Genomic DNA, 21511 nt, shown 5'->3' with positions numbered 1-21511 from the left:
CTGTGCATGCTCAAATTTGAAGTTTAATTATCATGTAAAACTTCAGACAAAACTTGAAATTTAGGATGAGACAATATACTTGCTAATGTATCAAGTTTTGTCTGGCAATTAGATGCCCTTCTAAATTTGAAGTTTATACTGGTGACAAAATGAATGACAAAACTTCAAGTTGTGTTTGGAGACAAAATAAGTCACCCAATCATCACCCAATCATCGCCTGCCTGTTGCCTGCCTGTCACTCACCCATCACTCAATCATCACCCGCTCACCACCCAAACTCATTACCTGGCATGAAACTGAGCAGGGGTGTGACTGTGAGAGATTTTGAAATCATGGTAGCATAGCAAGGAGAAAACACAGCTTCCACAGCTATCGGAACCCTGGTGTTGATGGTCTGGCCAGCATTGGATCACGGATGCTTAGTAGTCAACTGAAAAGGAGCAATGGTTGAAGAGGTAATGTTACGCACTCAAATAGATCTGTTATGCAGAGCCCTAGGAGGGGCATTGTCCACTAACATTCATGATATAACCAGGAGAATACAGTATAGCGAGTGAGACTGGTGACATCTAGTTGGCAGCGATCACAGACGTGCATGTCACGTGACTTCTAAGACAGATGTCTGTGAAGTCACCAGGCTCAAAGTAAGGACAGTCTTGTCCGAACGATGAGTGTTGATTGAGGTAGACTTAAGTGCAAAGAGCACTTAAGAAAAGATACTAGAGACTGAAGCTGAAGAGGCTTCAGAGGGAAGTATGTTCCAGGGAAGATTGAGTAGATTCAAGTTAGAGAATCTAGTACAAGGTGACCGACTACTTATATGAAGTGGGAAGGGTTAAGGGCAAGGCTACTGCACTGTAGGTAAGGGCAAAGGGGAAATGAGAATGGTATAGGTGTGTTGGCAACACAGCCAAATTAGTGATGGATGGTCGAATGCGGAATGAGACCAAGAAATGTTGGAATGATCCAATGGTAGGAATACAATGTGCAGGAAGCGCAGTCAGAAGAGAGCAAAAGAGGAAACCACATTGGTGGCATGAGTCAGACCGAGTCAGAGGTGTGGGACCACATTGGTGGTCGAGTCAGGGGAGGAACATGCATGCATGTGCATAGAGGCGGACAATGCGAGGGACGGGAATGGTCCCAAGGATCTGGTCAACGGATAATTGGTAAAGGAGGATGAGCCGGTAGATGGTGAGGGTGAGGATGAGGGGAAAATGATAGGGGGGCCATGTGACTGATGTTACTTGTAACAGGTAATATCTGAGTTGGTCTAAGGGCAGCTCAGCTGTACATACAGCTAAGTTGTAAAATGGTACAAATTGTTGAGTTGCACACTTTGATGACATTTTAGATATATGTCTAAGTTTACAAGGGACTACATCACATAGCTGAAACAAAAACATGAGAGAATAGGTACAACTACACATCTGAGTCCATCCAAACTATACAAGATGTCAGCAGGAGCATGAAGGAGGCTGGTTAATGAGGTGCTCTTACCAGGTGCCTTGTTTAACAGGAATTCATAACATGCCACATCTATATTCTTCATCATCTTCAGGGTAGTGTTATTGAATTTGAGTGACCGCTTCCATTGAGTGGCGGACAACGGCCCATTAGCATCATTGGGAGCTGAATTGTGGAAGTGTGAAACACCTTGGTGAATATGTTTGAGGCACATTTCAAACTACTTTTCACATTGAGCAGACCAAAAACCAATGTTCAAGCTGGACGCAGCCCAGGCCTGTGGTCTGGGCCACCAAGAGACTTTCTCTACACTTCCATCATCTGGATAATCAAACATGAGCACTGCTGAGGTCACGTAGGCTAGAACAAACTTACTTTTATTCATGTAATACATTCCACAAATAAATTCAATTTCTTCCTCCAGCAATGCATTGTCAAAGTGACTTTGATCGTTGCTACACAGCATGAGACCAAATGGGACTGCTTCCCATGAAATGCCATCGAGTACTGAAGGTAGGTGATCAATGCCGAGACTGTGCAAAGCCAGCTGCCAAATAAGTCTGCCATGCAGCAATGTAGCCCTCATGTGTGGTTGATTCATAAACTCATGGCAGCACTGCTTGTATACCACATAATCTGCAAAGACAGCTTTGAAGTGGAGTGGCTTGCATCCAGGTGAGTATGCACGAAGTTCGGAGAAAGGGCACCTGAAGTGAGGTACAACAGTCATCTTCTGGAGGGTCTTAAACACCATCTCTCTTTGATGAGGCAAAGCACAATATGCCTGACATCTGAACCTCAATCACCCTGGAGGCACATCACAGCTGTGGTGGCCTCAGAGACCACAAGCTTCCAGACAGTGAGACTTTGAGTCTAAGTGGCTCAATGATGTAAAACTGCTTCTGGGAAAGCAGAGTGCAGGAAACTCGCATGTTAGAATTTGAGACTGACAAGGAAGGATGTGGTCCTAAATCCCAAAGATTGGACTGTATATCGGACAACTTGAATTCTGACAAGGTCACTAGATATCCCAGGAAGGACTTGATGATGCCTTGCTGCTCCTCTGAGACCATCAAATCTTGGCCTAGATCGCCAATGAGCTTGCATGTGTGGAGCCATTGCATCTTGCAAATCTATTCTTCAAACATGGTGGAACCATGCTGAGGAGTAGTTGTAGGTGTGTCAAGTTGATACCCTAGATGGTAACAGGACAGAGACAAAGGTCTCAATGTGATCATAGTGTGCAGAGGAGGCAACTTTATGACTGTTGAAATAACTGCGAATGTCATTCAGGAAGCTCGAGTATGATGGTGGTGGTGGCGGGGGAGCAATAGTGAGAAGCATTGGAGGCATGATGTCGTCATCGTCCTCTCGATCATCACCATCGGGAATACTGTTTGGATTGATGGCCAGATACAAGTCCCACTGGTTTGAAAAGGAATCAAATACCCTGGTGGTGTTATTATAGTCTCCCCAGACGTTCTCTATCTGAGCCTTTGTGATATGCATGCAGAGCAGAAAGCCATTGTAATTGTTCTGGGGTTGCCATTCAAATACCTAAACTTTGCTAGACTTCCCAGAAAGGCTGTGACTCACTGCCAAATGTTCATGGCTCTGACATACCTGCTGTGCAGAGGGAGTCTCTCGCTCCTTCTTTTTCTTATTTTGTGCTAGCCTATGGGCAAAAAAGGCCTTCCAATCTTTGCCATGCTTCTGACCACTGCCTTTGTTTGGAAGGGGAAAGCTGGAGAGATTGAGTTTGGGTGTCTGATCAGCAGATACCTCCAGCTGGTGGGGAATCTGTTGCTTGGTTGAGCTCCATGGATTGTTGGACATGGGGCCCCATGGATTATTGGTGGACTGAACACCTGAGTTATTGGTGGGCTTAATGCCCTGTGAATTGTGGCCAGGTTGAGCACCCCATCTGTTTGTAGACTCAGCACCCCACCCATTCGTAGACTGAGCGCCACATCCATTTGCAGACTCAGCACTCCATCCACTTGTAGACTCAGAACTCCACCCATTGGTGAACTGAGTGCCCCATGAATTATTGGTGGATTGAATGCGGTGTAGAGACTCATGCCTCTCATTGTGCAATATGGCAGTTTTCACTGGGGAGTACATGGCACGAACTTGTAGCATCACTCTGTGTGCTACCTGCAGCTATCTCTATATGAGGCGCAGCTTTCCTGCACAACGCGCGCCATGCGCGCGTACCTTTCCCACGCTTCACGATGTATATGCGCGCGCGCTTTCCCGCGCTTGAGCGCCCTATAGCGCCAGCCATCCGGAAGCATCCATCCACTGTCCACCAAGTTCCCTAGTGCGTATATTTCCATTTCTCACATTTGCTTATCGTTCCATCTTTATTTTTATCATGGACCCTTACTTACATATATCTTTACATACCTTACTCGGTAGCGCTTCGGCTCCGCATGACAGCGCTTAGGCGCCATACTTAAGCGCCAGCAGTACATACTAGAACTTACTCACCCACCGGGACGAACTTACTCTCCCACCAGAACAACAGAGGACTTACTGGTTACTACCCACTATTCACCTAGCAGAACATAGTAGAAATCTATTTGTTTACACCTCGCATCTCCCTTCTCTTGTCTTACATCATATCATCACCTAAGCAAACTCACTCTTACCCTCTCTTGTTTCCGCATACACGCGCGCGCATTCCCGCGCTTCGCGCATTCTCGCGCCTCGCGCGCACCTGCGCTTTCTCGCGCTTCGCATTGGCCAACCAGTAGCGCTTTCAGCGCATACCTCTAGATCCTTGCTGCACTCGCTTCCCCTTTAGGGTCGAACGCACTTGTCGTCTCAAGTATAGCAGACTAGGCAACGCGCGACCTTACAACATTATAGATACAGTCAGGAGCATTGTTCGTGCCTCGCTGTATCGTTGAACCTTCAGCGGGTGACTTCTTCCTGGGAGGGACAATATTGATCCAGTTGCTTGTCAAAGGGGGATTTCAAGTCAAGGGGCCAGTTGACCCAAATTGGAATACTGTAGTCTTCAAACATGTGCATGTCATGCTCCAAATTCCTGGGAGTCTGAGCACTGTCTATAATTACACCAGTATATAGTACAGCATTTGTGAGATCTCTAATGAATGTGTGAGTGAGTTCTGTCACCCATTCAAACAGTATGGGATAATGTGGATCTGTGGTTAAGATAGCGGCCCAGTCTGAATTCTAACGTTGATGACACATGGGTTTGCTAAATGACATCCATCAGACATTGTCCATACACTTCATGCATTGCATACCTCCTTTATTCAGAGCTCCTTCTCCTTCTGCTTGGTAGAAGTGAGTTCACTCTTGAGTTCTTCCAAGTGCCCCTGCATCTCATCCAAATCCATGTCATGCTCATTCAGCCTGTTCTCAAGTGTCCTCTCAACCTCAATCAGCTTCCGCCCAAGCTCTGCATTGGCCTTCTGCAATGCCTCCAGCTGCTCTATGCATTCAAAAGACATAGTTGATGATGTTGCTGACTGTTCCATAACTAAGCCTGAGGATGACCTATGCTCACCATCAGAGTTCAAGTTGGATGCTGAGCGTGGCATGGGCAATGAGGAAAGTTGGCGCACAAAGCTGTCACCTTTCTGTGAGTAATCAAAAAACGAGTCCATGTCAGATGAATGCTTTCCCGAAGAGAGGTTATCCCTGTCTGGAGATAAGTAGTGGATCCCAATGCTAGTAAAGGGCTGAGACTGTGTGTGGGAGTGTGGCCGCACAAAAGGTGACAAGCCAGTCAAGTTGGGGGGAGAATAGTCCTATGGAAATGCTTGAAGGACTCGTTGGATTTGGCGGTGTGCACATTCAACTGAACACACTGAGACTGAAGGAAAAAGATGACTAATTGCAGTTAGGTTCAACGTGGGGGATATATGCTCTATGAGGCATTGAATTGGAGTCCAAAAGCATACACAAAGTTCAAGGTTTGCAATATGCTCATTTCCATTGCAAAGTAACTCAAGATCTCTCAGAAGTTAACGCATCAACTAATCAACAACCACCTTGAAATGACAAAGTGCACTTCTGCACAAAGTGATGTGCTTTTGAAGATTGTGCGTATTAAGGTAAATGGTCTCAACTGTAATTGCTAACTTGGATCTCACGAGATATCAGGCTGCCTGCAAATTCCCAGAGCTTGGCAAATACATCAACCTATGGCCAGTGAATGACATGATTATGTCACACCTGAAGTATATGTCAAGTCATGCCAGGCAGAAGCTGATTGAGATGGCTGCAGGCAAGATCAGAATGCCATCTACAGTGGGTTTGACATTCAAGTTATTGATATAATCGCAGCTGATACCTTTACAGCAAGATTAATGTGTGATGTGCCTTATGTTTCTACTACTGTCGTATTTATGAACTATCATCATTAGTGGTGTGATTCAAACTCTAGCTTGTCATATATAACTATCTGACAAGACATGAATGTGATGAAAACACAGCCACGAAAACAATCACTAACAATTAAGCTGCCAGGTTATGTCTGTCACTATCCTAGATCTGTTGTTGTGACAGCGATGGCATTCTTTTTCAACTTAGCGGTACATACCACTGAGTGCTCATGCTAATGGAGAATTAAGGCATCCAAAAATTTACTTAGTGGCTTAAGCTTGTCAACCTTCATGTCCTAGTTCATATCTGATATCAGTGGAGAAGTCTTGTCTTTTGGTTCAAATGAGCTTCTCATTCAATTGCCGCCCTTGGGTCAAGTAATCCTTTGTTCCCCCTGAATCAGAACAAGGAGGCAGTATGTTTAATAAAAATAAAACTTGACCAATTTCCACTGATCCTAGGGTAGTCTAATGTTTTCTTGAAGCGTAATATGGACACCCAACTACGTACATTCACAATCAAACACATGAGATCTCACGAGCCATCTAATGCCAGGACTTCCATTTTATCACTACCCACTGTCCTGCATGATACAGGAATCATGCATGGACATAAACTACTACTAGGAATAACCTCAAAATATTATGTCTGTTAGCATAGTCCTCAGACTAGTCACCTCATACCTTGGTATTAAACCTTGGGGTCCTATATTTCAAGTTTTATACAGAAGAAGAAAAAGTCATATGTGAAATGGGAATCACAGAATGACCTAGTTAATATGAGAATTGAAATAAAGGTTAAGGTATTGCCTTGCCTTTGGCTTATTCACATTGGGTAGAGAAAACCATTGAGAAAAGTTCAAAGCCTAACAAAAACCTATCTAAAAAGCCTGTGTCTTGCATATTGTATTTTTATTATTGTTTCTATTTTGTTTTCTCTAGCATTGTTCTTTCATTTCATTTTATTTAGGATGCTATGACTTACCAGATACTCCAGAAAATATCTTTTCTGAGTATGATGTCATATAGCTCCACAGAAGGTTCTGGGCTATTCTGTTGGAAATTATGATGTAATGTATGAAGTCATAATGATGTCATAGGCTCTAGAATGTTCTAGCTCCACTCTAGCTCCACTATGATGTCATCTCTGATGTCATTGCTCCATCTTTTATTTGGATTTTATACTTTTATTGGGTTTCACCTAATATTCTGATTGGTTCTCTCTTTATTTTTATTGTTTGCAAACCTACATTACTTTCCCACACAAAATGTATATAAGGAGAGCCCATTCTGCCCGCAAAAAATAGAGATCCCTCTTCTAGGAAATTTCCTTCTCAGAGAAACCCCTCAGTTGAAAAAGACATCTCACTTGTCAAGATCTCCCACTTATAGCAGAACAAGTGCAGGGAAATGTATTCCTTGAGAATACAAGTTTCTTACGATAAGAGATGTACATTACTGTATGTTTGACCAACCAGTCTTTGGTCAATGTGATATTAGAGACTGTTGTCTCTCCTGTTTACTGTGTATTTGACCAACTCGTGCCTTGGTCAATGTGATTATTCTTGAGACCATTGTCTCACCAGTACTATTTGCGCCTATTTGACCAACCAGTCTTTGGTCAATGTGATATTTCAGAGACCCCCTTGTGTCTCTACTACTTGTGCCTATTTGACCAACTCGTGCCTTGGTCAAACAAAACCTATCTATCCAGTTCATCTCAGGGCCTAGAACGTACAATCTAGGCAAAGTTATTTGTACTTCAGACCACAGTTCTGAATCTAGGCAGCAAATCCTAGACAAAGCAATTGGAGGTACACATAAAAAGCTCTGGCTAAGTTGATCACCTGATTGGTTTAGCGAGCCTCCCAAGAACTTTGATTATCTGCAATTACATTGATACTTATGTGTGCAATTTGCAGACCCATTTAGTCCTTAATTAAACAAGATGTAACAAGCTTGATCTGAACTGTTAAGCTGCCCGCCCTCCACCACTGGCCACATCCGCACAGGTGTCCTTCAATGCTTTGACTCTTCAAATATGATGTCAACTCGGATCTTCCCTATCCTTCTCCCTGTCCTCTCTGTCCTCTCCTGTGGGGTTTGGTGGTACTGGTATATCTTGGTCCCTGAATGATTTGTTCAGCCTATGCAGTGACTCATGCAAATCCAGTTGAGATACTACAAATTGAGGTCCCCTTTCATCATCTGAAAGCATGGTAAGGTGTGTTTCCAGCAGATTAGATACCTCATTAAAGTGGAGTTACTTCACCTTTGTATTCTTGAACTCTGCCTTCTTTCTTTCCAATCTCTTCTTATGAAGGATGTTGTACCACTCCTCTGCGAGGGGAACAAGATCCTTGAAATAGGGATCAAATTGTTCAGATAGGTGCAATTTCTGTGGATACTCAGAAAAGAAGTATGACTTTTTCTTGGCACAAGTTGCTATATCCAATTGTGTGCCATGCCATTCTTCCGGTAGCCAAACCATCGAGCCCTTGGGATGGCTCTTCAAGGGATTAAGTTGGTGCCTTGTGTTGGCTGGCCCCTTGAGTGCGATACAGACCCAGACAAAGACGTAAAATAGAGCTTCAAGGTTATCATGGTAGAAATGTTTGATCCCTTCTATCTTGACGGGGACAGAGAGTGAGGCCTCCTTGCAATCTGCTGCTCCCACCTGGCTTTGCAGTTGTATTTTGCCCATCTGATCAAGAAGGTCGATGGACATAAATGGTATCATTCCCTGAACATATGTCAAGATACCACCCCTCCAGTTAGTGTAGGTCGCTTACTGTTCCGCTGGTAGGGTACGTATTATCTGATGTAATATACAAAGTGAACTCCCAGTCTATCAATGGCCCCCAACTGTTGCCTTCACAATCTTCTATCATGATGTTATTCAGATTGCAGTCTCTGTGCAAAATTTGATGTGTTTCTACCGTGCACTGTTAAACTTTAATAGAGGGATTAGCTGATAAAGACCACATGTGATCAATACAGTCAGCTCACTAAGCACAATGTTGTGTAAAACTCTGAGAAGTTCCTTCTTGCTTTGAAACATGTACAAAGGACAAGCCCGAGATTGCAAGACAAGATGAACATGTGTATGGTATGTGCCAACTGTGCTGTTTTCAATTTTGTTGTGATATCTTTGTGTCTCATTGGGTTGGCCCTCCTCTGCCTGAATGAGCTAGTATTCGACAAGTCTCGGAATACTGACGACACTCTTCATTTCTTCTAGCATCTTCACCTTGTTTAAGATAGCATCACTGTTGCCTTTCACCCAATAATCCTTAATGATGTACTCCTCATCATCACTACTAGCTAAGTAACACATGGTTCCTTGGCCTAGAAGTCCTTGACAGGAGAATAGAACCTTTAGCAAAATGTATTTGTGGTTGTTCACAATGATCTTTCCTATTGGTGCATTGCTATCACTCTGGTATGACAGATGGGGAGTAGTTTTTGGCTGCTTGGAGTCTATCACAGGCTCATCTGTGAGCACAGTGGAAATGATGTGGGGTGGTAGCGAGGGTAACAATGACTTGTTTTCATTGGCAGAGGGCGAAAAATACACAGGATGCGAGTTAAAAGGTGTCATGTACGGCTCTATAGTAGGGAGTAGTACAGATGATGTGCTGGATTCAAAGGGGTCATTGACAACCACCTTGTTTCTTCACTGGGGAATTTTCTTGATGTTCCGAGCCCAAAACATTTCAGACACCTCTGGTATCATATTTGGATTGATTATGATTGTGTGGTTAAATCCTATGCAGGTACAATGTCCGAACACGATACATGCTATGATGTATATAAAAGTATCAGGTTTCCAGTCTATGTTGACTGGTGGGGTGATGATGCTGCCTGAGTAGTCATACAAGTGCACATAAAGTTCATGACAATCATCCAAAAATGAGAGAAGGAGCATGAAATGCCTCCACAGCTGGTCTTTCAACATAAGCCAGGCCTTCATGTCAAGTGTCCTTCCAGCGTGCTCTGCAGAGATATATGCAATGGAACTCAGCTTAGCAACTATGAGCATACTGTTCCACTGTAGGTCCACCTTGTCTGACACAACAAGATTGTTGCCAACTGGTCTTGTAGAGTGTGAACTGTGCCATATTAGCAGGGGAACTTGTCCAGGCAAGAATTTGAGAAGAGCTTTGCTGAGGGTATTGAGAAACATCACGAAGCGGTTCTCAATTGTCTGACCCACCATGACAGGCATGTGCCACATTTTAGTGGTAAAGTCATAGAGAGGCGCTCTATCTGCCTTTTCAAGGGCATTCACTACAGGTAATGGTGTTCAAAATGATGTAAAGATGAGGGGTAACACATGGCTGAGGCTATTGGTAATTTCATTGTCGTTGGCTTTATTAGTGATCAAGTGATTGAGTTCGGATTTGTTCATGGAGATGACATCTGTGTTCCTAGGGCCTGCTGGTAGCGACGCAAGCATGACCCCAAGCTCTACTGTCTGAAAACTGTCTGAAAATGCATGGGAAGTTGTGGGGAAGTTGAAGTATCCACGAAGTTCCAAAGAGTACTGTTATCATAGATCACTGATGAAGATAATAAATTCAAGTGTGTGCGAATGCAGAATGTTTGACCCAAATCCCAGTGAAACCCCTTAAAACCCCTTGGACTTAAGTTTCTAGATGCTTAACTCTCTGGAAGGAGGCTTGTGGATGAAGTGTTGAAAATAGGGCTCTCACATATGAGTTTATCTTTGATCCCATGACTGTTCTGTCATGCCCAAGCAGAGCATGCTGCTCAATAGTATTCCATTGAGTGCTTGAGCCTCAACAGTATGCACCGTTGAGCACTTGAGCAAGTTGACATTGAAAACCTGAAATACATTTACACAAAGTGGCTAAATTGTGACTCTTTTTGTGCCTTAGGTTAGGATTAATTAATTAAGTGTATTGATGCATTGATGCATTGATGAGGCAGATATTGACTACACAAATGCGATAACTTTCAGGACGCTCTATCACGAATTTACATATGGTCCAGCACTACTATGCAGATCCATAAGACCATCGCACCTGTAGGACCAAGAAGAGAACTCATTGTAATGCCTGAGACCGCGATAGTTGTTTGTCATTGTTGTGCATTCAGTATAGACGACCATAATAGTCACAAACAAGTCATAATTGAGCTGCCTGCCCTCTGCTTGTTGTCTCCTTTAACAACTTAGCTGTATGTACAGCTGAGCTGCCCATAGACTTATCTCTTTAATCTTTTGCCATGTTCAATAAATTAATTGCACTCGGGGAAGTGGTTTCAGGTACTGTTGCCTCAATAGTGACCATCCTTAACCATTTGATGCTTTGGAATCAGTAGTACTGCCGCCAAACAATTATTTGGACTATTGTCCAAAATTGCTCCACTCAACTCTACCTGCTTTTATTGCAACCGACAGTTTATACTGTTGCTTTGTTTCATTCACTTTCCTTGAAGTTGCGAAAATCATTTGATATAATATCTTGCTCGTCGCCCACCCATAGCACTTCTAACATGCCAGATACTCGCACAACCATGTGATTGGAGCAGGCACAGGAGACAGCAGTGAGTTGATGGGTGCACTAGATGATACATATGTGGTGTATGACCCCTTCCCTGTGCCATATCACCCAGACTATCCCAGTCAGAATTTGGTACCACTGGTGCCAGGAGTGGCACAGATTACTGTTACCATTCTCCAGAGTCAACAGTATTATTTGACAGGGAAGCGGGTTTCTGTGCAGACTGTATGCACTATGTCTTTGCCATTCTATTCCTATAGATGTACTGATGGCTCTCGCTGGAGGTAATTAACAATACTCCAAAGCTGCTTTATGCTACACTTCAAGTTCTCAGTGCCTGCACCCTGATTATAAGTGGTTCAGGAGGGCTCAAGTGATCCAACAACTATTACAGAGCCCAATGTGAACAATTTGCTCTGCCTATGGAGCCTGATAGCACTACATTTGCCACTTTGATTGGGAGGTACAATCAAGATGTCTGAACAAGATCAAAATGGCATGTCTGATCAAGACATCCCTGTGCAAATCCCTTCACCGATAGTGCCAGTGGGCTGGGAGTAAGTACATAGGAAAATAAAGGCGGAAATGAAATAAGGTACGGAAAATGAGCATAGTCTAACTGGAGAAGGAACGTACAAAGGGATAAGGCACGGAAGATAGACGCAGGTCGGATCTGGACGATAGATAGAAGTCGGCCGGATCCAGAAATCCGGAAATAATGTGTGTGATAGGTCACCTGGGTGGCACCATTCATATTACTAATTAGTAATAGTACTGTGTACCTGTACTTGTTACTAATTCATAAGGATTATCTATCTGCTATGCTACCAGCAATAATACCAGCACTCATGAGTCCCTTGGGTGATTCTACCGCCATAGCTGCCTACTATAATGGGAGGACTCTATCAGGTAAGTCTGAGCTTGTCATCACTGCTGCAGCTAATGTAAAAATAGCCTTTGGTGCTGTCCATTCCCACCGCTATGCTTCTCGTAAGCTTCTGCTCATCGTCCACTACAATGAGCTCGTTCCTTCCCTTCTTCTACCCCCGATTTCCAACCAATTTTTAGTGGGATTTATGCAGTGTGTATTCACTGTCCTTCTGGATGTGCTCCCTCCCTCTCCCATGCTGCTGGACCCATGATCATTGTGCTACTCAAGGCCCACAGTGAGCTCACTCCTCAGCCTCTCCCGCCCTCGTTTTCCATCTGGTCTTTTGCAGACCTCTTTCTCAAATTTAGCTGGCAGCATACCGTATCTCTACCGCATGGTTGGACCCATTATTGACATGCTGTCTCGTTGGTTGAACGATGGATGCCTTGGAATTAAAGCGCGACATGAAACACTTTCCCTTCAACATTGTTGACAAGGGCGATGAACCCGCCATTTCGCTGGGTTACGAGGGATGCTCAGTGCGGGCCAGTCTTTACAGTGAGTTCCTTCTATAACCTCTGCTACTCAATGCCCACAGTGAGCTCACTCCTCAGCCTCTCCCACCCTCATTTTCCATCCGGTCTTTTGCAGACCTCTTCTTCAGTATAGCTGGCAGCATACCAAGCACATCCACTGTCTCTACCGCATGGTTGGACCCATTGTTGACACTGCTGTCTCATTGGTTGAATGATGGACGACTTGGAATTAAAGCGCGACATGAAACACTTTCCCTTCAACATTGTTGACAAGGACAACACATGCCAATCTGTGAGTCAGACCTGTGAATGCTCAGCGCGGGTCGGTCTTCACAGTGAGTTCCTTCTGTAACCTCTGCTGCCCTCATTTCTCACTCTTTTCAGATGTTTCTCTTGTTTTCTGTGGTTAACGACCTTCTCATTGCTATAGTCAACAAGGTATGTGCTCTAATATACAATGTTCTCTAGTGCTATGTTGACCTACATGTGGTGCCAGAGGTCCTTGGGGTTCCCCGGGACATTATGTTCATTTATCGACACCATTGCTGGTGTACTTGCTCCCACGCTCGAGCTTCAACATTGTCAGCATGCATCGCACTGAGTCCTCGGTAAGCTTGTTCTGCTGTACCATGCTCGTTTCTCGCTGATTTTTTATATGTCCTTTGCCCTTGTATAGCATATATTCAATGATAATAAAAGTGCTATTTACCCAGCGCCACCTAATGTGTCACTTGAAGCCCCTGCTCAGCAGTACCTGCATCATTCAGTGAACCTTCAAGACCATCCATGTTACTTCCTCCCAGCTCAGTTGCTGTCTTCCTTGCTGTTCTCCAAGTCACTGTCACAGATGATTTGGGCACTCTTAGCGCTGTCAGTTTCATGTTGTTGTGCAGCTTTACGGGATTTGTAGACTTGTTCACCACTCGCTTGACGCTTGTGGTTGTTTTGGATGTGTTCTGATAATTCATCTTCACTCAGCACAACCCAGGAGCACTCGCCCTTGACCAGTGCATCCAATAATTTGATAAGGTGTTCTTGACGACCGATTTTCCCAGGGTTGCACACACTCTTCTCGTAAGTCCACCTGTTGATTGCAACTGCGTAGACTTCGACAATATTCTTCTCATAGTTGTCATAGTTCATTGGGACCTTCTTTGACGTCAAATTGTTCTTCTGCAAAATGTTGTCTGCACTGCACATCAGGCCATAGCAAAGTACCACACCATGGTAAGGCCATACCTAAGCCATTTTGGATGTTTTTTCTACACAAACTGATCATATGTACTCAGTCACGCACCAAATGCATATACTATGCGCCTTCCTTGCCACTTTTAATTAAGTCGGACTCACATCTCACTCTCACAACTCGCTCTTCAAACGATGGCAGACACCTTCAACATTCTTAATTGTTCAAAGAATCCCTCTCTCATGAGCGCATCCGCACTATCAATGAACTTCTGCACTACATTAGCCACAAACCGTATATGCATATGTAAACCTGAACCGCTAATAATCACACCTTGAATGAGTCAATGTTTTAATCCATGCATATAATTGTCTATGCAGTACTCTACTAAATCATACAAGCTTCTAAACGGTCAGCCTTGTCCCCAAGTGCGTCATCCTCGTCAGCCTCAATACTTCTAGTACCTCTTAAATCTTCCATCATCTCATCTGCATCTCCACCTCTGTGATCATCAATGCTTCTCATCTCTATGCCCCACAATCCACAGTAACCAGAGAGATCACGAATAGCCTGAATCCTTCTGTGATGCACTTCATTCACTCATCTGCGCTCCTCGTACATGCAAGAGATTTCGTGCGAAAGTGTTGGATCTGATTCGACCAATGATTTGAATGTCGATTTCAAGTGCGCATCTTCATCATCTACCCAAGCAGATAGTCGTGCAACCTCGACATTGAGACGTTGAATTTCTTCATGAGCACGTTGAATTTTGAAGAAATTGTTTGCGACCTCACGATTTCCTTTGGACGCCCATGGCTTCTCAAGTATGCAATGACGTGAATTCTTGAGGAGGTCGAACTCGCCAAGCCAAGCATATGATGTCACTTTGCTGTATTCTATGACTTCTCGTGGCGGCGTTTGAACAATGGCAAGTTGATTATATTTTTTGAGAGCTCTTCGGATGGCTGCTGACCAGCGAGTGATAGCATTCGAGATATGTTGACGAAGTTTGTAACCTTCATGTTTTTGTTAGAATAATGTCAAGTAAACGAAAATTACACACCTGTGCCAGCAATGTTTGCTTTGGCCAACTCAAAGAGCCTCTGAACGACAAGACCCTGCAACTGCTCAATCGCACGAATGAATTGCCGGTTGGTGAGATATGCTAGACCCTCCTGATATTTCATATCCTGTGGCTGCCATCTTTCAGTAATTCCCATGCGATGCTCGATATCATCAACAACGTTCATTTCAAGAACCAACTTGCAATGAGCTGCATGGCATTTGGCTTCTCGAGCTCTCGCGAAGGCTTGTTGGTTTTTTTGGAGACCGTGAGTAGGGGTGAAATCTACAGGTGTATAAGTCAGAAATTGCACCGTCGTGACACTGCCATATGCAGCTCTGAAATAACACAAGTGTCAGCATGATCTAAAATTTAACAGATGCTGACTTACTCAGCTTTGGCAAGTGATTGTAATGCTTCCACATAAGTCATCGCCTCAACGTCCTCATCTGTTTCCTCTGTCAGGGTCTCCAGAAATTTGAACTCCTCCATATTCCAGCGCTCAAAGTCTTCGTCCGAGATATTCAGCACTAATTTTAGTTCCTCGGCAGCCGGACTTAGGTCATCGATTATGGCAAGCGCTTGCTTGTAGTTATTATACAAAAATTTACCTAGAATTTGAGAGTCAATCATTAATTCAAGAACATTAACAATATAATAAAACATACTTAGCTCCAGGTACTGATCAGAATCCCACTGCTGAAAGTGGAGGTCGATAAATTGAAGCCAGTGAAAGTAAGATGCGTGGTGGATGACAGGAGCTACGGCATTTGACGCAGAGAATACGCGCTCGCACATTTCAAGGTCCTCGAGGCCAAGGCCATGTTGATATAAAGGATGGAACCAAAGTTGACAATGGCAGTTGTGGGCATGTCCATGAAATGAGTTGATGATGAAGCGATGATGGTTGGAGTGTGCCTTGACAGAGATAGAGCTGGCATCAATGGTCTTCTGATAGGAACATCCGATGTCATATCCTGTTACTCCGTTCGAACCATAAACATCAAGAACTTTATTTGTTGTTGCAAGAGCATATTTAGCACTATAAAATTGTTGACATCAAATTATGAATAAGGGCTAGAAGAAGGCTCACAGTTCTCCGCTTCGTCACATCTCAACCAAGGTCTGGACCATGCTGTGTCGACAGGCACTAATGAAAATACCTGTTTGCTCAAATACTTTGACAGTGTTGTCAGAAATTGTGTTTGCGGTCTTCCAATTGTCAGTGCATGCCGTCTCTGAGATATCAGCAGGACTAGCCCCTCCTGATGTGTTACTAGTGACTGCTCAGTGTTCCTGGCCACAGTCACACATCATCCTTAAATATGTCAACTTCGTCAGGAAGTATCAAATATGATGTTTTGAAGATGCGCTCATCAGCATGTCCGGAGCTGTCGACCCATTTCAATGAGCTGTTGCCATCCATGCTGTCCATCCTCGCAGGTATCAAGGTCGGCTCATTCTCTTGCTGTAGTGTGGTTCATGTCTCACCATCATATAATAACAATAAATATTTACCTTGTGGTTACATGCAGGGCACAAGTGAAGCATGCGCCAATGAGGAGTATCACACTTCAATGCAGTGTTAGCTAATTCTTGAACGCACCATAAGATATCAAGATAGACATCGAAAGTGATGGCAAATTGATCCCGCAATGCTTGGAAATATGAGCACTAGAATGCAATATTAATAGTAGAAACCTAATAAAACATAGCTACACATCACAAAAAACATACATTGTGAAGGGCACAGAGTACTTTGACCATTGCCTGCACACTGAAGGAAGGTTTGTGTCGGTGGATTTGATGATATAACTCAAGGCATTGAAGGGACACAGCGATTTTAGGCTGAATGGGGGAACACCTGAGGAGTCCGATATTGATGAGTGACACATTGGCCAATTCGTCAGCAGCTTGCTGGACTGACATCAAAGACATCGATGCTGTACTTTATGAGTGGCACTGTGATCTTAGGCATGAAAAAAATGTACCTAGAATATCAACTGTGCTGACATGGAACATGAATGTTCCAGCTTCGACATTAAGTGTGGGCATGGCTTCATGGTGCTTCCAGCGCAAGTAGCTTGCAACGAGTGCTGGCATTTGAGACATCCATGCACTGTGACAATGACGGTTGCACTGGAGTCGACTGCGCGGTGGCCAGCGGTGGCGATGTCTACCTTGCAAACTGCACAAACCGTTATTTGTAAAAACCATGAAAAAAGGAAACTTACCAATATACGATGTGAGCCCATGCAGCATCAACCGCTGAACCTTCATATGTACTCGTGGTATTTCCTTCCAACACTGCCTCATCTTCTTCCTCCTGTGACCCATCCTCCTCATCTACATAGTCTTCTTCTTGACCCATATCAAAGTCCATGTCAGGGTAGTCAGGGTGGTCCAGATACTGAGGGTCGGTGTTCGCATCATTCGCAGTGCCCACCTCAAGTGCAGCCTCAACAAGGAGCTGTCTTGCAGTAATATCGGTGGCTGTTTGACAAATGAGCAAAATAACAAAATAGTCAAAGAATGGAAAAACCCCACCTAGCTGACTCTGGACCTGCTCCCTCTCAAATGCTATGTGATCGGCTCGCAACTTCATAAGGTTGGAGCACACAGTTCTGAGATTACCGGTGGACTGCACAACAGCCTCCTTAACTTTGCCAACAGTTGAGAGCTTAGAACGCTTGCAATGCATGCTGACAATGTTGAAGCTCGAGCGTGGGAGCAAGTACACCAGCAATGGTGTCGATAAACGAACATAATGTCCCGGGGAACCCCAAGGACCTCTGGCACCACATGTAGGTCAACATAGCACTAGAGAACATTGTATATTAGAGCACATACCTTGTTGACTATAGCAATGAGAAGGTCGTTAACCACAGAAAACAAGAGAAACATCTGAAAAGGGTGAGAAATGAGGGCAGCAGAGGTTACAGAAGGAACTCACTGTGAAGACCGACCCGCGCTGAGCATTCACAGGTCTGACTCACAAATTGGCATGTGTTGTCCTTGTCAACAATGTTGAAGGGAAAGTGTTTCATGTCGCGCTTTAATTCCAAGTCGTCCATCATTCAACCAATGAGACAGCGTGTCAACAATGGGTCCAACCACGCGGTAGAGACAGTGGATGTGCTTGGTATGCTGCCAGCTATACTGAAGAAGAGGTCTGCAAAAGACCGGATGGAAAATGAGGGCGGGAGAGGCTGAGGAGTGAGCTCACTGTGGGCATTGAGTAGCAGAGGTTATAGAAGGAACTCACTGTAAAGACTGGCCCGCACTGAGCATCCCTCGTAACCCAGCGAAATAGCACAATGATCATGGGTCCAGCAGCGTGGGAGAGGGAGGGAGCACGTCCAGAAGGACAGTGAATACACACTGCATAAATCCCACTAAAAATTGGTTGGAAATTGGGGGTAGAAGAAGGGAAGGAACGAGCTCATTGTAGTGGACGATGAGCAGAAGCTTACGAGAAGCATAGCGGTGGGAATGGACAGCACCAAAGGCTATTTTTACATTAGCTGCGGCAGTGACGACAAGCTCAGACTTACCTGATAGAGTCCTCCCATTATAGTAGGCAGCTATGGTGGTAGAATCGCCCAAGGGACTCATGAGTGCTGGTATTATTGCTGGTAGCATAGCAGATAGATAATCCTTATGAATTAGTAACAAGTACAGGTACACAGTACTATTACTAATTAGTAATATGAATGGTGCCACCCAGGTGTTGAGAACAGTCATTCTTTGGACATATTTCTATGGAGGTGTTAGGTATCAGGGTGACCTTGAGACTGCAGACATACATTTCACCTACGAGTTGATTAACAAACATTCTTGAGAGTTTCATCTTTCCTTGTCACCAGCCTCTCCTCCACCTCCTTTCCAGTCTCCAATACTCCCTTTTCTGTGATCTTTGGCTGTGTGATTCTCCACATGGTGTGCAGCTGCTTGTAGCACTCCTTTAGCACTTCGTAGTACCTATCCAGCCTTTGGAATGGCCACTCCTCTTGAGTGCACCTCTCTTGCAATACCTCGAACAGGAGATGAAGAACTTTTGCGTTCCAGGGGGTTTTAGACCCATTTGCAAGATCAAAGGCAAGATGATGGCTTACAAGAATGAAGTCTCTTTTGTGACTTGGTTCTGTAGCCCTTTCCATCCAAACTTCTTGATCCTTGGTATTTCTCCATCAGGGACTACACTTCATGGTTGCCAGAAACTCTTTATCAATTAGGATTTGTCTCAACACCACCTCTATCTATGCCTTTGGAGATTGCATTCTCCATGGTTGACATAGAGGAGGTATCACCAGGTCATGGATACGGTGCCTCCTGCTCAACTGTGGGTGACTGTTCTGGACTTGCTTCTGCAGGACAATCTTATGTGGTGTAAGTTAAAACGAGCTCCCACCACGTCTAGTACTCACATCCACTATGATTGATACTAAGTGTGTCCTACACAATGTCCCACATATCTTCTTGATCTTTTTGATTGCATTGAGGCATGGTGTGCCGGACAAAGGCCTTTGGGGTGTTTTGCATTGTCCAGTGTCCCTGGGGGCAGAATCTATGTTCATTTCTGTTTCCTCTTCTGCTTGTCTACCACATTGCAAAAATTGTCTCTATGTTAACAAAATCACTCTCTTTTTCTGCCTAAAGTGACTTTTCAGTATATATGCTCACACCATATTATCAGATGCTTGCCTTGAGTTTCCCTACTTCCAGTTGTAAACTTCATTCCATCTCAGCAAGCATGATTCTGTCACATTCTTGTGACTATTCTGATGTTAGCAATTCCCCCTGTCAGTCTGTCTCCTTGCTTCACCTCTTTGATATTCTTTTCATTTAGTTCTGTTTCTCATTGTGCCAACTCTTCGGCAGCATTCTTAATTAGTTCTGCTTCTTACTGCTCCAGTCGCTGTTCATAACTCTCACAAGTATGCTGCAGTATTGTTTGTATATCGACACCTGCTTACAGTTGGTTGGATCAAGTGCTTCACAACCTTGTTCAATGTGATGCTTGAGCTCCTCTTGGTGTCGTGCATGGGCTTCCTGTTACTTTTGTAAGCATACATTGGGATAGATGGTTTCGCAGGCTGACTTTGAGTTCCCCGTGAACACACATATTACAGTGACCTATCTCCGTATAATACGAGGGAACGGACGTGCATAATATCCCGTATGATACAGGCCAGCGGACCATGGGCCCATGATAAAAATATCCTCGACTGTGACAGATGGGCTGGGAGGCAAATTATTCCCGATGGAGGCGGGTGGGCCCATGCAGGGAATATATAGAGTAGATGAGTGGGCCAATGTACATGAATATTAGGTAGACGGGTGGGCCGAGGTAGTTGGATATTATGCAGATGAGTGTATTAAGGTAGATGTGTATGAGATAGATGGGTAGGTACTTGTTATCACATTCACAGGTGGGCCCAGACACATATTAAATTAGACGGGTGGGCCGAGGGTATTATAAAATATTGTATTAGACGGGTGGGCCGAGGGTGTTGTATGGGATGTTGTATTAGACGGGTGGGCCAAGGGTGGTGTAAAATATAGATGGGTGGGCCCATGTGTATCATAATTGTAGACATGATGGAGCTGAGGTAGTTGTACATCAACCAAATCAGAGGAGGTAATAGATCAAAGTTACCAAGTTCCTGGAGCAGCAGGTGATCTCCTGACATGGCCTTTGATGGTGCACAGGTTGTCTTGCAGAATGTGGAATCCGGGGTGCGAAGATGCGAATGTAATCCGGGGGTGCGAAGCTTGTGTTGCCCTATGAGAAGCCAAGTTCTGACCACCAAAATGTGAGTCAACCGTACTCAGAGGAGGTAATAAATCAAAGTTACCGAGTTCCCGGAGCAGCAGGTGATCTCCTGACATGGCGGTGCGAAGCTTGTGTTGCCCTACGAGATGCCAAGTTCCGACCACCCAAATTTGGGTCAACTGTACCGACTTCCGAGTTCCGGGACCCGGGAGTCGACAAATGAATATCTGATGACCAGCACACTTCCAATCAGGTAGTATTTCATTGAGCAATGGATAATAATATATCTTTGACAGCCAAAATTATCCCAGGCTCCCTTATCTGATCCTCTCTATCTCCACCCCCTTTAATACCAAAGTCCGGACATCCAGCATTCAGCGTCTGATTTCCCAAGATTAACATCCAGCATGAACGGTTCTTCCCCTTCCACTCCTGATAGCATAAACATCTGGTGCACTTGGGCCCTGACTGTGACTTATGAAGCAGGGGAATATACCAAACAGAAATTCAAGGCAGAGAAGACTGGAGGAGGCCCAGTCATACCTTCCCCCAACCTAGACACTGATCTGGTGATGGCGTGTGATCGCTTGGCTGATGTACTCATAAAGGCATATAAAAATCCCAGTGGGTCTTCTTGCAGATTTGGAAAATTCGTTTTATCATTCAAATTCCTGCATGACAGTTCAGATGCAGATGGATATTGCAAGATATAGCAAATTGATC

At 44.3% G+C, this 21511-nt stretch overlaps 7 protein-coding genes across 7 annotated transcripts; 1 reads left to right on the top strand and 6 right to left on the bottom strand.

The window, feature by feature from the left end:
• Positions 1-1422: 1422 nt before the first annotated feature.
• On the bottom strand, positions 1423-3303 carry F5147DRAFT_658997 (uncharacterized protein; the record flags this gene model as incomplete). The annotated part of the gene is made up of 7 exons (XM_041434533.1): positions 1423-1445; positions 1501-1656; positions 1699-1788; positions 1843-2174; positions 2419-2600; positions 2662-2961; positions 3091-3303. 7 exons carry the CDS (start codon positions 3301-3303, stop codon positions 1423-1425), a joined length of 1296 nt encoding a protein of 431 aa, XP_041285147.1.
• Positions 3304-4753: 1450 nt separating this feature from the next.
• F5147DRAFT_790824 (uncharacterized protein) lies at positions 4754-5108 on the bottom strand (the record flags this gene model as incomplete). The annotated part of the gene is made up of 1 exon (XM_041443056.1): positions 4754-5108. One exon carries the CDS (start codon positions 5106-5108, stop codon positions 4755-4757), a length of 354 nt encoding a protein of 117 aa, XP_041285146.1.
• A 2767-nt stretch (positions 5109-7875) lies between these two features.
• On the bottom strand, positions 7876-9429 carry F5147DRAFT_658996 (uncharacterized protein; the record flags this gene model as incomplete). The annotated part of the gene is made up of 4 exons (XM_041434532.1): positions 7876-7975; positions 8096-8571; positions 8621-8773; positions 9049-9429. 4 exons carry the CDS (start codon positions 9427-9429, stop codon positions 7876-7878), a joined length of 1110 nt encoding a protein of 369 aa, XP_041285145.1.
• Positions 9430-11830: 2401 nt separating this feature from the next.
• Positions 11831-13364, top strand: F5147DRAFT_658995 (uncharacterized protein; the record flags this gene model as incomplete). Its single annotated transcript, XM_041434531.1, has 8 exons — positions 11831-11913; positions 12123-12265; positions 12311-12437; positions 12725-12785; positions 12999-13055; positions 13081-13098; positions 13148-13201; positions 13260-13364. 8 exons carry the CDS (start codon positions 11831-11833, stop codon positions 13362-13364), a joined length of 648 nt encoding a protein of 215 aa, XP_041285144.1.
• Positions 13365-13726: 362 nt separating this feature from the next.
• F5147DRAFT_549315 (uncharacterized protein) lies at positions 13727-13948 on the bottom strand (the record flags this gene model as incomplete). Its single annotated transcript, XM_041430382.1, has 1 exon — positions 13727-13948. A coding segment is annotated over one exon (222 nt), but the record flags the coding sequence as incomplete, so codon positions are not given.
• A 601-nt stretch (positions 13949-14549) lies between these two features.
• Positions 14550-15645, bottom strand: F5147DRAFT_588159 (uncharacterized protein; the record flags this gene model as incomplete). The annotated part of the gene is made up of 3 exons (XM_041432069.1): positions 14550-14965; positions 15013-15350; positions 15404-15645. 3 exons carry the CDS (start codon positions 15643-15645, stop codon positions 14550-14552), a joined length of 996 nt encoding a protein of 331 aa, XP_041285142.1.
• A 75-nt stretch (positions 15646-15720) lies between these two features.
• On the bottom strand, positions 15721-16941 carry F5147DRAFT_525704 (uncharacterized protein; the record flags this gene model as incomplete). Its single annotated transcript, XM_041429983.1, has 5 exons — positions 15721-16054; positions 16124-16288; positions 16323-16480; positions 16531-16686; positions 16750-16941. Coding segments are annotated over 5 exons (1005 nt in total), but the record flags the coding sequence as incomplete, so codon positions are not given.
• Between the last annotated feature and the right edge of the window lie 4570 nt (positions 16942-21511).

Source organism: Suillus discolor (genome assembly GCF_016758755.1).
Source record: "Suillus discolor strain FC423 chromosome Unknown F5147scaffold_134, whole genome shotgun sequence".
In the NCBI taxonomy this organism is placed as follows: Eukaryota; Fungi; Basidiomycota; class Agaricomycetes; order Boletales; family Suillaceae; genus Suillus; species Suillus discolor.
The sequence above is the reverse complement of the archived record's forward strand: the minus strand, read 5'-3'. Positions and strand labels throughout refer to the sequence as shown.